Below are 15,639 nucleotides of genomic sequence, written 5' to 3' on the forward strand. Positions count from 1 at the left end.
TGGAAAAAGTGCTGATTAGGGATGATTTTGTACAAGCAGGAACTCTCAAGGTCTACATAGATGTACCTTGTGGTTTATATTCTTTCTCGTTCTCCCTTTTGTTGTTGGCACAACTGAAATGACATCAAAGTGGCATATAAATGATTATAGCTCAAGAAAATGAACTAAAGACCACAAAGTCTTACTTGATGCTACTTTGCGCCAAGGCTTTGGCTAGGCTGGTTGTCACATAAGAGTCCTCAACTTCAACTGAACCGTCATGCATTTCAAGAAATACCAGAGAAAATATTTTGTTTAAGACCTGTGCTGGCTTCAAACTCACTTGTAGAAGATGTGACCACAAAGGTACCCAATTCATCAAACATGATCTCAGACTGGGTTACCATTTATTAGCGAGTACCAATAGGGATGATGTTCGAAACCGGTTCTCCCGGTTGTTCGATAAGAAAAGAACCGTTCGATAAGAAAAGAACCGATTCCATGGACTCGAATCCCTTTTAGAGAACTGGTTCCTGTTATCGAGGCCACTATAGTAAAGAAAAATAGTTGGTTCTTTATTCGAATCCCTGGGAACGAATCCCGTCCCACAGGAAATGCCCTGTGGGACATCACAGGAAATGACGTAGCTCAGTCTAATGACTGAGCTACGTCATTTCCTGTGATGTCACACAAGCAGCAAAAATAATGGACCCTAAAAAACGCCTCAAGGCATGGCTATTCACCTATAGTGATCACGGAGACAGGTTGTTTTTGTGTTACTGTATATATTTGTTTTTCTGAAAAACCCCACTTAAAGGCCTACTAAAATGAATTTTTTAAATTTAAACGGGAATAGCAGATCCATTCTATGTGTCATACTTGATCATTTCGCGATATTGCCATATTTTTGCTGAAAGGATTTAGTAGAGAAAATCGACGATAAAGTTCGCAACTTTTGCTCGCTGATAAAAAAAACCTTGCCCCTACCGGAAGTAGCGTGACGTCACAAGCGGTAGTGCTGCTCACAATTCCCTGTTGTTTACAATGGAGCGAGAGATATTAGGAGCGAGAAAGTGACGATTACCCCATTAATTTGAGCGAGGATGAAAGATTTGTGGATGAGGAACGTTAGAGTGACGGACTAGAATGCAGTTCAAGAGATATCTTTTTTCGCTCTGACCGTAACTTAGGTACAAGCTGGCTCATTGGAATCCACTCTCTCCTTTTTCTATTGTGGATCACGGATTTGTATTTTAAACCACCTCGGATACTATATCCTCTTGAAAATGAGAGTCGAGACGGCGAAATGGACATTAACAGTGACTTTTATCTCCACGACAATACATCGACAAAGTTCTTTAGCATGAGCTAACATGATAGCATCTGTCTCAAATGCAGATAGAAACAAAATAAATAAATCCCTGACTGGAAGGATAGACAGAAGATCAACAATACTACTATCAGGAGACACCGAACCAAACACTGGACATGTAAATACACGGTTAATGTGTATTCGATGCCTGTCGAAGCCTAGCAATGCTGTTGCTAACGACGCTAACTTAACAACGGGACCTCGTCAGAGCTATGATAAAAACATTAGCGCTCCACCTACGCCAGCCAGCCCTCCTCTGCTCATCAACACCCGTGCTCACCTGCGTTCCAGCGATCGACGATGCGGTCGGCGGAACGGAGACGTAGGAAGTCAAGGTGAGTTCGCCGCTAGAGCGTCTGCTATCCAACAAAGTCCTCCTTGTTGTGTTGCTACAGCCAGCCGCATACACCGATCCCACCTACAACGTTCTTCTTTGCAGCCTCCATTGTTCATTAAACAAATTGCAAAAGATTCACCAACACAGATGTCCAGAATACTGTGGAATTTTGTCGAAGAAAACAGAGCTCTGTGTATTGTGTCCAAAAGGGTCCAAACACTTCCGTGGACCTCGCGACGTCACGCGCATACGTCATCCTCCAAAGGCGTTTTGAACCGGAAGTTCCCCGGGAAATTTAAAATTGTCTTGTGCATGTGTTGCAATGTTAAGATTTCATCATTGATATATAAACTATCAGACTGCGTGGTCGGTAGTAGTGGCTTTCAGTAGGCCTTTAATATACTTTGGGTAACAACAGTCAATATTTTTTTTTTTTTTTTTTTTAGGGGGGTAACAGTCAATATTTATTTATTTATTTAATTTTTTTCTTATAAAATAAAAGTGAGCTTTTGTTAAACCAAATATTGTGTTTTTTTTCCATATACAACAACCTATCTGGATTCGATAAGAGAATCGATAAGGAATCGGTTCGATAAGAGGATTCGATAATGGGCTCGAACTCGATAATTTCTTATCAAACATCATCCCTAAGTACCAAACATTTCCACTTGAAAACCTCTGGCATACGACCCTTACCATTGAGTGTCTGGTCCCCATTGGGGATGGTCTGCCCTGTCTTCCCGTCTTGTAAGTCTTTGTCAGGAATTCTGCAGAAAACTAGAAATGTAGCTTACAAATCTTCAAAATAGTTTAAACCTTAAGAGTTAAAAACCTTGACTGGATGCTGTCTGGGCTTGTAGATTTCGCTTTGGACATCCTGACTGCCATCTGTGAGGAGACGTCTTTAGGAATGTATGGAAACCAAAAGAACTTCATGTCATTGTGCGGTAATCCAAAGAGTGTACCGCTAAGGTCGAAATGTACCTCTTTGACCCTGGACAGGATCCTTGCCCTCTATTTGTGGTTCTCTACGAACCAAAGACTTAGTCAAACACTCATCAACAAAATATAACAATTTACAGTTGTGTAGGGCTTACTCTGCCACGTGCTGCCTGTTTTCATTGGGTGTAGACTGGTGGAGGCTGATACAACCAGGCTGATGAGAGACCGCCATCTGTGTATCTGAGGAAAGGTCTTGGAGATTGAGGCCCCCCGTAATGCGAGACGAGATCCCCAAGATGTCAGGATGTTCTCTGTGGCTTTGCCAAGCAGGCGTCGTGCTAGTGGACGCCTTAGGGTCCGACGCTGTTGACGGGCGGGCCTGAACCTCAGGGCTGATTTTCTGATTCTGGCAGACCTCCATCATCTCACAGCTCAGTTTTACACTTGAATAAATAAATCAGGAACTCAAACAACCACTTTGTGTAACTTATGGTGTGTCTTTTACGGGAAACCTACTAGAAACTCTTTGCGTGGCTGACTGCGATGTCAGCCATGGTGATGAAGGGATGCTTGAGAATCTGACTGGGGATTAGTCGCTGGCTGGCATCAGGCTGGAGAAGCTGCTTCAACAAATCCACAAAGCTCTTTTGGTCTTGGACTTCTGCTGTGGTATCTTCATTTGACAGATGAACAACCTGTCGAACCTGCACCAAAACAAACCACAACTTTTATTGCTAAAAACAAGCATCCGTTCTGTTACGCCAGAAAAAATTACCTTTGCCATTGCCTAGTTGTTTCAAACTGAAAATGGTGGGCTTCTTGTTACAAAACCCAAAACCGGTGAAGTTGCCACGTTGTGTAATTCGTAAATAAAAACAGAATATAATGACTTACAAATCCTTTTCAACTTATATTCAATTGAATAGACTGCAAAGACAAAATATTTAATTTTCGAACTGAGAAACGCAATTTTTGGGGGCAAATAATAATTAACCTAGAATTTAATGGCAGCAACACATTGCAAAAAAGTTGGCACAGGGGCATTTTTACCACTGTGTTACATGGCCTTTCCTTTTAACAACACTCAGTAAACATTTGGGAACTGAAGAGACACATTTTTGAAGCTTTTCAGGTGGAATTATTTCCCATTTTTGCTTGATGTACAGCTTAAGTTGTTCAACAGTCCGGGGGTCTCTGTTTTGGTATTTTAGGCTTCATAATGCGCCACACATTTTCAATGGGAGACAGGTCTGGACTACAGGCAGGCCAGTCTAGTACCCACACTCTTTTACTATGAAGCCACGCTGTTGTAACACGTGGCTTGGCATTGTCTTGCTGAAATAAGCAGGGGCGTCCATGATAACGTTGCTTGGATGGCAACATATGTTGCTCCAAAACCTTTATGTACCCATCCATCCATCCGTCCATCTTCTTCCGCTTATACGAGGTCGGGTCGCGGGGGCAGCAGCCTAAGCAGGGAAGCCCAGACTTTCCTCTCCCCAGCCACTTCGTCCAGCTCCTCCCGGGGGATCCCGAGGCGTTCCCAGGCCAGCCGGGAGACATAGTCTTCCCAACGTGTCCTGGGTCTTCCCCGTGGCCTCCTACCGGTTGGACGTGCCCTAAACACCTTCCTAGGGAGGCGTTCGGGTGGCATCCTGACCAGATGCCCGAACCACCTCATCTGGCTCCTCTCTATGTGGAGGAGCAGCGGCTTTACTTTAAGCTCCCCCCCGGATGGCAGAGCTTCTCACCCTATCTCTAAGGGAGAGACCCGCCACCCGGCGGAGGAAACTCATTTCGGCCGCTTGTACCCGTGATCTTGTCCTTTCGGTCATAACCCAAAGCTCATGACCATAGGTGAGGATGGGAACGTAGATCGACCGGTAAATTGAGAGCTTTGCCTTCCGGCTCAGCTCCTTCTTCACCACAACGGATCGATACAGCGTCCGCATTACTGAAGACGCCGCACCGATCCGCCTGTCGATGTCACGATCCACTCTTCCCTCACTCGTGAACAAGACTCCTAGGTACTTGAACTCCTCCACTTGGGGAAGGGTCTCCTCCCCAACCCGGAGATGGCACTCCACCCTTTTTCGGGAGAGAACCATGGACTTGGACTTGGAGGTGCTGATTCTCATCCCAGTCGCTTCACACTCGGCTGCGAACCGATCCAGTGAGATCTGAAGATCCTGGCCAGATGAAGCCATCAGGACCACATCATCTGCTAAAAGCAGAGACCTAATCCTGCAGCCACCAAACCAGATCCCCTCAACGCCTTGACTGCGCCTACAAATTCTGTCCATAAAAGTTAGGAACAGAATCGGTGACAAAAGGCAGCCTTGGCGGAGTCCAACCCTCACTGGAAACGTGTCCGACTTACTGCCGGCAATGCAGACCAAGCTCTGACACTGATCATACAGGGAGCGGACCGCCACAACCAGACAGTCCGATACCCCATACTCTCTGAGCACCCTCCACAGGACTTCCCGAGGGACACGGTCAAATGGCTTCTCCAAGTCCACAAAGCACATGTAGACTGGTTGGGCAAACTCCCATGCACCCTCAAGGACCCTGCCGAGAGTATAGAGCTGGTCCACAGTTCCACGACCAGGACGAAAACCACAATGTTCCTCCTGAATCCGAGGTTCGACTATCCGGCGTAGCTTCCTCTCCAGTACACCCGAATATACCTTACCGGGAAGGCTGAGGAGTTCATGTACCTTTCAGCATTAATGGTGCCTTCACAGATGTGTAAGTTACCCATGCCTTGGGCACTAATACACCCCCATACCATCACAGATGCTGGCTTTTACACTTTGCGCCTATAACAATCGGGATGGTTCTTTTCCTCTTTGTTCCAGAGGACATGACGTCCAGTTTCCAAAAACAGTTTGAAATGTGGACTCATCAGACCACAGAACACTTTTCCACTTTGCATCAGTCCATCTTAGATGAGCTCGGGCCCAGTGAACTCGGTGACATTTCTGGGTGTTGTTGATAAATGGCTTTGGCTTTGCATAGTAGAGTTTTAACTTGCACTTACAGATGTAGCGACAAACTGTAGTTACTGACAGTGGTTTTCTGAAGTGTTCCTGAGCCCATGTGGTGATATCCTTTACACACTGATGTCGCTTTTTGATGCAGTACCGCCTGAGGGATCGACGGTCCATAATATCATTGCTTACGTGCAGTGATTTCTCCAGATTCTCTGAACCTTTTGATGATATTACGGACCGTAGATGGTGAAATCCCTAAATTTCTTGCAATAGCTCGTTGAGAAATGTTGTTCTTAAACTGTTGGACAATTTGCTCACGCATTTGTTGACAAAGTGGTGACCCTCGCCCCATCCTTGTTTGTGAATGACTGAGCATTTCACGGAAGCTGCTTTTATACCCAATCATACCCCAGCCTGTTCACCTGTGGGGGATTTTCCAAATAAGTGTATGATTAGCATTCCTCAACTTTCTTAGTCTTTTTTGCCACTTGTGCCAGGTTTTTTTTAAACATGTTGCAGGCATTAAATTCCAAATGAGCTAATATTTGCAAAAAACAACAAAGTTTTCCAGTTCCAATGTCAAATATCTTGTCTTTGCAGTCTATTCAATTGAATATAAGTTGAAAAGTATTTACAAATCAGTGTATTCTGTTTTTATTTACGGTTTACACAACGTGCCAACTTCACTGGTTGTGGGGTTTGTACATAGAACTTCTTCCTCCAGGATTATTACAGGTAAGTTGATGGACAACAAATTTATCGCAGTATCACTGCTCTTTTCTTGGCAATAACTCCTACAATAGTCCTCAATTGGCATTCCAGCTTAACAATAGCATTTCTCAGCATTCATGTGATTTCTGACAGAACTGACATTTCTGGTTCTTTGTATTGTTCCCTACAGTCATGGTGGTACAATGGAACAAAGCTTGATACCTCGCAAAGGTCATCCACAGAGTTGATAAAACTGTCAGTGCAGGCGACATATCCGTATTCGTTTGGCCTCTAAAGAGAAGCAACATGCAGATGAACCAAAAGCCACAAGAACATACTTGTATCCATTTCTAAGCCTTTTCTGCTGAGAGGCGCTGTTAGCGTTATTGATTCAGAACAAAACCGTCAAACAGAATGTTTCCGATCTAATAGGCAGGTTTTGAGTCAGGAACTTTCGGTCATTCAAGTTTGTAGTGGATTAGAAGTTTATCACTACAACTGGCAGTTACTGGTACATAATTCCAACGCTTTTATTACCTTTAGTCTCCAATGAAAGGTGTGAAAGACCCTCTCCTTCTTGTAAAAGTAAATGGTTTTCAGTCCAATGTTCAGAAGTCTTTGAGGCAAAAGCCCAAGGATGTGCTCTATTTTCCTCAACTGTAGAAACAATGGATACAACAGAGTTTGTCTCAAGGTTTTGCCTGAGGTGGTTGTAAGTTTTTCCAGAGGAAGTACTTTTAAGACTTACCATGTCGTATTCACAAGTGCTGTAGAAAAGTGGTGAGCCCAGGAACAGCTCAGCAATGATGCAACCCAGAGACCACACATCAATAGCCTCTGCGTAGGGCAAACCCAGGATGATCTCTGGAGCCCTAATACAAAGGAAGTAAGCCAAATTATGCTGTAAATATCCCAGATTGTAACTAACCTATCAATCAGAGGTCTTCAACATGGGCCCGTGAACCCTTTGTACTGAGGTACTGCAGGTGGGTCATGACATTTTTGGTTGATTAGACTTTAGAACAGGGGTCACCAACGCGGTGCCCGCGGGCACCAGGTCGCCCGTAAGGACCAGATGAGTCGCCCGCTGGCCTGTTCTAAAAATAGCTCAAATAGCAGCACTTACCAGTGAGCTGCCTCTATTTTTTAAATTTTATTTATTTACTAGCAAGCTGGTCTCGCTTTGCCCGACATTTTTAATTCTAAGAGAGACAAAACTCAAATAGAATTTGAAAATCCAAGGAAATATTTTAAAGACTTGGTCTTCACTTGTTTAAATAAATTCATTAATTTTTTTTAACTTTGCTTCTTATAACTTTCAGAAAGACAATTTTAGAGAAAAAATACAACCTTAAAAATGATTTTAGGATTTTTAAACACATATACCTTTTTACCTTTTAAATCCCTTCCTCTTCTTTCCTGACAATTTAAATCAATGTTCAAGTAAATTTATTTTTTCTATTGTAAAGAATAATAAATCATTTTAATCTGTTTTTTTGACAAAGAATATTTGTGAAATATTTCTTCAAACTTATTATTATTAAAATTCAAAAAAATGATTCTGGCAAATCTAGAAAATCTGTAGAATCAAATTAAAATCTTATTTCAAAGTCTTTTGAATTTCTTTTAAAAATTTTGTTCTGGAAAATCTAGAAGAAATAATGATTTGTCTTTGTTAGAAATATAGCTTGGTCCAATTTGTTATATATTCTAACAAAGTGCAGAGTGGATTTTAACCTATTTAAAACATGTCGTCAAAATTCTAAAATTAATCTTACTCAGGAAAAATTACTAATGATGTTCCATAAATTCTTTTTTTAATTTTTTCAAAAAGATTCAAATTAGCTAGTTTTTGTCTTCTTTTTTTCAGTTGAATTTTGAATTTTAAAGAGTCGAAATTGAAGATAAACTATGTTTCAAAATTTAATTGTCATTTTTTTCGTGTTTTCTCCTCTTTTAAACCATTCAATTAAGTGTAAATTAATGAATTATTAATAATAACATAGAGTTCAATGTAAATTGAGCAAATTGGCTATTTCTGGCAATTTATTTAAGTGTGTATCAAACTGGTAGCCCTTCGCATTAATCAGTACCCAAGAAGTAGCTCTTGGTTTCAAAAAGGTTGGTGACCCCTGCTTTAGAATATATGTCTTATAGATACCCCGCCTTTTTTACACAAATGCAAATGCCTTTAAATACACATTTATAATGGTCCAACACATTGTAGTGAACAGATAAATGCAGGTAGGGGATGTATTTCAGTCAGTCATGCACACATTCAGCAACACAGGCTCTTTCAAGCGGGACACAGCTAGTTTCAAACACATTGTTTTGATACACGACAAAAAACCAGAGCAGACTCTACTTTTCTGAGGAAGCTCAGGTTGTTCAGTGTGTGTAGCGAGCTGTTGGAGGTCTTCTACCAGTCTGTGGTAGCCAGTGCCCCGTACTTCGCAGCGGTTGGCTGGGGGAGCAGCGCCAGCAAAATGGACATAAGTCAAATTGATCCAGAAGGCGGGTCAAACTATTGCCACGCAGTTGGAGCCGTTTGTGTCAGTGAGAGACAGGAGGACACTGGACAAGTTGCTTTCCATAATGGACAATCCGGCCCGCCCACCCAGATAATTGAGGGACATAAGCTCATACTCAAACAAGCTTAGCTCCCAGAGTAAACGCTGCAATAACTTATTCACAAGGCACTCCATCCGTCTGTAGAATCATTCTCTGTACTGTAATGAATAATACTGGTTTATTACGATACTCTTTAACGTTATCGCACCTTTCTTTATCTGTAGTGTACAATATATTTAAGATGCATTTACTCTTCTAGTCGTCCCATATACTATCACTTTTGTATTGTTGGTATTGTCGATTATATTTGATTTATTATTCCTTCCTAATTTTTGTGCCTTAAGAGAGGACACCAAATCTGTTTTTTTGTTTATCTTTAAGTGACACAGATCTGGGGCCGTACTTATCAAGCTTCTTAGAGTGCCATTTTACACTTAAGTCCTGAGAATTTGCGAAATTTAGTCCTACTCTCAAACTTAAGAATAAAAGCTTTTTATCAACGTTCTTAAGTCTAAGAATCACTCCTACTCTCCACGATCTTTAAGAGACCTTCAGAGGTGTCTTAAGTGGTTAGGAGTTGCCAGCAGGGGATGGCACTGAGGCGAGAGAGACCGGAACAATGTTTTTTTTTTTTTGATGACGAGCAGCTGATCAAACGGTATCGTTTAGACAGAGCGGATATTATTTTTGTCACAGATTTAATACTTTTCGATTCCTTGTTGATTTCTGCATGTGTCTGCAGTGGGCTAGTATATATAGAGCCACCCACACCAGTTTCAAATTAGTTGCCTAATTAATGAATTGGAAAGAAAATGTTATGACAGTAGCGTATGTGTGTGGCCGTGAGGTGAGTGACGTCAGTGAGTGTGTGGGCGATAGAAGAGAGGGAGCGGTAGCGTGAGTGCCGGCGGGGACTAGTTTGTTTTGTATTATTTTGTAGTTTATTGTCAAAATATACACTCCCAGTGTCCACTTAAATATTTCCAAGATATTTCTTTATTCTTAGACAACGGATTCCCTTCCGTGATTGGTCATTTCTATGGACACAGAAATGACGTCACCTAAAATTCCGTTTACGGCACATAGTAATGTCGTAATTCAGCTCTGAGTGTGACACTTAAGATTCAGTCCTACACTTCGCTGAAAGTGTGAGTAAGACGCTTGATAACTAACTTTTAAGTGCAGCTTTCAGCGAAGAATTTATTTACTCTTAAGTCAACTCTTAGCAGACTTCTTAGGAGTAATTCTAAGAAGCTTGATAAGTACGGCCCCTGATATGTTGGTGCTTCAAATCTGATATTTTTGCATCGGATTTGGGCCACATCTGGGGGTAGTCCGAATCCTTTTGGAATCTTATCTTTTCAAAAATAACTGCCGTCTAAACGGAAATACAACCGGTTGCGACCTTTGGTCGAGCCACGTCATTTGCGTGCGTTCCTTTTTGCAATTCTCTTCTTCCCCCTCCTGTAGTTGTTTTCCATCATCCGACTACTTCTTCCACACAAGCAGCCATTGCACAAACCCACTAACACGCTGTGGCGTCCATGTTTTGTGTAGCGACTTCCCTTGTTCATTTACGAAATCCTGTCAACTTCCCTTGGTTTAATTTGATCGAACTGCGCCTGCCAGTGACGTTGAGGCCACATTAGGGCCATCTTGGGGCTTGTACGCATTTATACTGAATTCTGATAAGATCACATTTTACTTGTTAACTTAACAGTCAGCTGGAAAAGATCAGATTTCGAAAAAATCTAATTTGGTCCACTTTGGCTTGCGGTGCAAACGTAGTCTTAGTTATCCTTTACTCTTGTGATTGAACTATGTCAAACAATTTCCCTTGGGGATAAATCAAGTTTGTCTAGGTCTAATAAGCCTACCCTCCATTTCGTAACAAGAAACCTTAAGGGCCAGTTTAATTAAAAACAACTTCATACAATAAGGGAACCCTACACATACACGCCCCTGCTATAAACTACAGTACATTAAAACTGAAGATTCCCTTCGTACAACTATGCTTAGTAAGGTATTCTCTGCTTACCTGTAGCGGCGGTTCTGGAAGTGTCTTCCCTGGTTTGTCTCTGAGACATGTTGAGCCAAGCCAAAGTCAATGATTTTAACTTTGTATGGCTGGTTGACGTGGTCTACCATCATGATGTTGTTGGGCTTCAGGTCTGCGTGGATAAGTCCAATACTGTTCAGAAAATGCAGGCCGATGGCCAGCTGAAGACATGAGTACATATAAATGGGGTTTATCTATTTTCACATGTCTTTTATTCAACACATATAAGTAACTGGCTTAGTTCTGCCAAATACTATTGTTAGTCTTGATAAAACCAATTAGTTAACCGTCTCCGTTAGAGGTTGAAGAATCCAGTTTTCTACCAGAACAAAAAGATAACCCCAACTCCGAGCAATGATCTTCAAGAATTAACCTGGACATTATTGGACCAAAGGTACCTGATGCAGGATGGGGCGGATCTCTTTGACAAGCAGGCATTTAGTGGGTCTGGTGTTCATGAAGTCCCAAAGATTGATGTCCAACATCTCAAACTCCAGACACATGTAGACTCTGTCCACAAAGATGCTTTTGCACTGGATCAAGTTGACCTTGTCCGTGTCGAAAGCCATCAACGTTTGCAGCGTGCTGACCTGGCAAACACATTCATGTCTCAATTAGAGGTGTACCGATAAATCAATCAATCAAAGTTGATTTATGTAGCCCTTAATCACAAGTGTCTCAAAGGGCTGCAAAAGCCACAATGACATCAGGACAAGAAAAAACTCAACCCAATGGGATACAATGAGAATCCTTGGCGGGAACCGCAGATGTAAAACTCTTTCACTTCCGATACGGTACTAATATTGGAGCCTTGAGTATTCGATATCAGCAGGAATCATATACTTTTTATTATTTTGTAGTGTGGAATGTTAGAAAAGCTTTGATCAAGTGAAATGACTCAGACAACAATGGTAGGTATGGCACCACTAAACAGATTTAGTATGAACTGTCTGGAATGTGCTTATGCTGTCTTTAAGTTGAACTGGAGTAGTAATTGTTTTTTTGGGGCAATTCATGAAGCAGTAAGTTGAATGATGCGGACACTTTTGTTTCTGGATACTCTTTACTATACTTCTCTGCCTTGGAGACTTTGTATGTGTAAGTAATGTGCAACTATAGTTATTTGATACTTCTTTACATTGACAAAAGTGCGGTTTTAAACGGCAATATTGTTCAATTAAGGACCCTCATTACATGTCGAGCTTGTGTGCTATTGTTTGCTTAGCTGTTGTGTAGCTGCTAGCTCCTAGTAGCCTCTTATGTATACCTTTTTAAAAATGACTTTACTAACATACAAGAAAATACCAACCTTGTGTTCTTATTGGAGGACTGCTCTAATCAGAGCGCTTATTTTGGAGATTTGACAAACCCCAAAAGCAGTGAAGTTGTCACGTTGTGTAAATGGTAAATAAAAATAGAATTCTATGATTTGCAAATCATTTTCAACTTATATTCAATTGAATAGACTGCAAGGGCAAGATACTTAACGTTCGAACTGGAAAACGTTGTTTTTTGTGTGTGCAAATATTAACTAATTTGGAATTTGTGCAACATGTTTAAAAGAAGCTTGCACAAGTGGCAAAAAAGACTGAGAAAGTTGAGGAATGCTCTTTAAACACTCTTTTGGAACATCCCACAGGTGAACAGGCTAATTGGGAACAGGTGGGTGCCATGATTGGGTATAAAAAGCAACTTCCATGAAATGCTCAATCATTCACAAACAATAATGAGGCGAGGGTCACCACTTTGTCAACAAATGTGTGAGCAAATTGCCCAACAGTTTAAGAACAACATTTCTCAACCAGCTATTGCAAGGAATTTAGGGATTTCACCATCTACGGTCCGTAATATCATCAAAAGGTTCAGAGAATTAGAAAAAATCACTGCACGTAACATTGAATGCCCGTGACCTTGGATCCCTCAGGCGATACTGCATCAAAAAGCGACATCAGTGTGTAAAGGATATCACCAAATGGGCTGAGGAACACTTCAGAAAAACACTGTCAGTAACTACAGTTGGTCGCTACATCTGTAAGTGCAAGTTAAAACTTGACTATGCAATGCGGAAGCCATTTATCAACAACACCCAGAAACGCCGCCGGCTTTGCTCATCTAAGATGGACTGATGCAAAGTGGAAAAGTGTTCTGTGGTCTGACGAGTCCACATTTCAAATTGTTTTTGGAAACTGTGGACGTCGTGTCCTCCGGACCAAAGAGGAAACGAACCATCCGGATTGTTATAGGAGCAAAGTTGAAAAGCCAGCATCTGTGATGGTATGGGGGTGTATTAGTGCCCAAGACATGGGTAACTTACACATCTGTGAAGGCACCATTAATGCTGAAAGGTACATACAGGTTTTGGAGCAACATATGTTGCCATCCAAGCAACGTTATCATGGACGCCCCTGCTTATTTCAACAAGACAATGCCAAGCCACGTGTTACAACAGCGTGGCTTCATAGTAAAAGAGTGCGGGTACTAGACTGGCCTGCCTGTAGTCCAGACCTGTCTCCCATTGAAAATGTGTGACGCATTGGCGCATTATGAAGCCTAAAATACCACAACGGAGACTGTTGAACAACTTAAGCTGTACATCAAGCAAGAATGGGAAAGAATTCCACCTGAGAAGCTTCAAAAATTGGTTTCCTCAGTTCCCAAACGTTTACTGAGTGTTGTTAAAAGGAAAGGCCATGTAACACAGTGGTAAAAATGCCCCTGTGCCAACTTTATTGCAACGTGTTGCAGCCATTAAATTCTAAGTTAATGATTATTTGCAGAAAAAAAATATGTTTCTCAGTGTGAACATTAAATATTTTGTTTTTGCAGTCTATTCAATTGAATATAAGTTGAAAAGGATTTGCAAATCATTGTTTTTATTTACCATTTACACAACGTGCCAACTTCACTGGTTTTGGGTTTTGTAGATGCAAGCCGTTATCATACAATACTTGTATTGTTTTGTTGCTGATATCGTTATGTATTGCACTGACATGGGATGGGGAGACTCCTGGTTTAAACACATTCATCAATTCTCATCTGCTACCTCTTTCTCAAACTTGTCCGGGGCGTCGATGTGCTTGAATATCTTCACGGCCACCTCCTCCCTGGTGGCCGTCTTCAAACACTTGACCACGTCCCCGAAGGTGCCCTCGCCCAGGAAGTCGAGAATCTCGTAGCTGGAGGTGGGAGAGTGGAGGACGTTCACGTATCTGTAGGCGTCAAACTGAGCGCAGGACTGAGTGATGGCCTTCTCTTCAGAGGACGTGAGGTCCTTTCCTGGTACCCTGTAATCTGGGCTCTGGGACACAGTAACCATGTAGTCATGTTGAACTATGTCAAAGGTACTTGGTGGTTTAATAGTTATTCCGGCTTTGAGTCAGTTATTCTGTAAATAAGTCGACTGCAATGTGCTCGGTAGGCTATGTACTAACCTGTTCTGTAGCCATTGTCTTTTCATGGTAGACACAAATATAGAAAACATCCAAGCTTTGCTGTAAATTTAAAAAATAAGGAAAGGGGAAATAGTGACTGATAAACAATTTTTTAAAATTTAATTTAATTCAATTTTTTCAGAATTTTTAATGGGGCGATGTTTCGGAAGGTTTCTGATGTTGTCATACAGCTCTAATATGAGGCGACATCTCTGTATGGTAAATATCTATATGTCTTTTTCTTGGTCCGGTGACATCACGCCGTGATGACGTCACGCTCATCAGTGACAGCGTGACCTCGTTAGTACTCCATGTTGAGAGTCCAGAAACGGAATAGCTTTAAATGCCAAGAGCAATCGTAAAAAAGCCGCTGCCTGACCAGGGCTCAGAAAATCTGCAGAGACTGTTTTCACTGCTGGACTCTAGAAAGAGGTTCCGCAGCCTCCGTAGCAGAACCTCCAGGTTCTGTAACAGCTTCGTCCCTCAGGCCGTAAGACTCTTGAACGCATCATAATAATCCCCTCAATTCCCCCCCAAAATGGATTAACTGGCTGGAATATAAAGACAATATAACATACATCCATAAACGTGGATGCATATGCAAAAGTGCAATATATTTATCTGTACAGTAATCTATTTATTTACAAACACTCGGCAGAGAGAACCAATACGGACAAAGAGCTAACATTTCATCGTCAATGGCATTAGTGGAAATAACGGAAGAAATTAGCAATGCAATAGATAGCAAACATTGTCCAACTGCAGTGTTTATGGATCTAACAACAGCATTTGACAACTAGAAAATTCCCGCGGAAATTTTGATGGGCCTGCTATCTCTGCCCTGGAACTCTGGCCGAGGGTCGTCGAAAGCCGCCGTACTTTTAAGATGCCGCTGAGTGTCTGAATCCCAGAGTTTTAGGTGTAACTGTACAAAATGAGCTACAAAGCTAGCCCAAAACGTTAACATGCTTACATTAATAGCTCGGTTGGTAGAGTAGGGTTCCAGGTTCGATCCCCGCTTCCGCCATCCTATATGTATATATACTGTATTTATATTATCCATGTGTGAATAATTCTGTATAATAGAATGCTTTTATATTATCCACATGTGAATAATGCTGTATAATAAACTGTATTTATATTATTCACATGTGAATAATGCTGTATAATAGACTATTTATATTATTCACATGTGAATAATGCTGTATAACAGACTGTATTTATATTATTCACTTGTGAAT

At 41.5% G+C, this 15,639-nt stretch overlaps 1 protein-coding gene across 1 annotated transcript in view; it reads right to left on the reverse strand.

Annotated features, from left to right (window-relative positions):
* The window catches only part of LOC133659636 (homeodomain-interacting protein kinase 3-like), a 22,353-nt gene extending 7,812 nt beyond the window's left edge, over positions 1–14,541 (reverse strand). Inside the window, exons 1-14 of the mRNA XM_062062219.1 lie at positions 14,399–14,541; positions 14,011–14,265; positions 11,366–11,557; positions 10,947–11,161; positions 7,086–7,209; positions 6,875–6,994; positions 6,560–6,628; positions 3,147–3,334; positions 2,786–3,073; positions 2,673–2,716; positions 2,521–2,590; positions 2,385–2,455; positions 186–249; positions 67–113 (exon numbers count right to left, since the gene is read on the reverse strand). Of these exons, the coding sequence (XP_061918203.1) occupies positions 67–113; positions 186–249; positions 2,385–2,455; positions 2,521–2,590; positions 2,673–2,716; positions 2,786–3,073; positions 3,147–3,334; positions 6,560–6,628; positions 6,875–6,994; positions 7,086–7,209; positions 10,947–11,161; positions 11,366–11,557; positions 14,011–14,265; positions 14,399–14,413 (1,762 nt within the window). The 5' untranslated portion in view covers positions 14,414–14,541. The remainder of the gene's footprint in view (positions 1–66; positions 114–185; positions 250–2,384; positions 2,456–2,520; positions 2,591–2,672; positions 2,717–2,785; positions 3,074–3,146; positions 3,335–6,559; positions 6,629–6,874; positions 6,995–7,085; positions 7,210–10,946; positions 11,162–11,365; positions 11,558–14,010; positions 14,266–14,398) is intronic.
* Between the last annotated feature and the right edge of the window lie 1,098 nt (positions 14,542–15,639).

Source organism: Entelurus aequoreus, linkage group LG11 (genome assembly GCF_033978785.1).
Source record: "Entelurus aequoreus isolate RoL-2023_Sb linkage group LG11, RoL_Eaeq_v1.1, whole genome shotgun sequence".
In the NCBI taxonomy this organism is placed as follows: Eukaryota; Metazoa; Chordata; class Actinopteri; order Syngnathiformes; family Syngnathidae; genus Entelurus; species Entelurus aequoreus.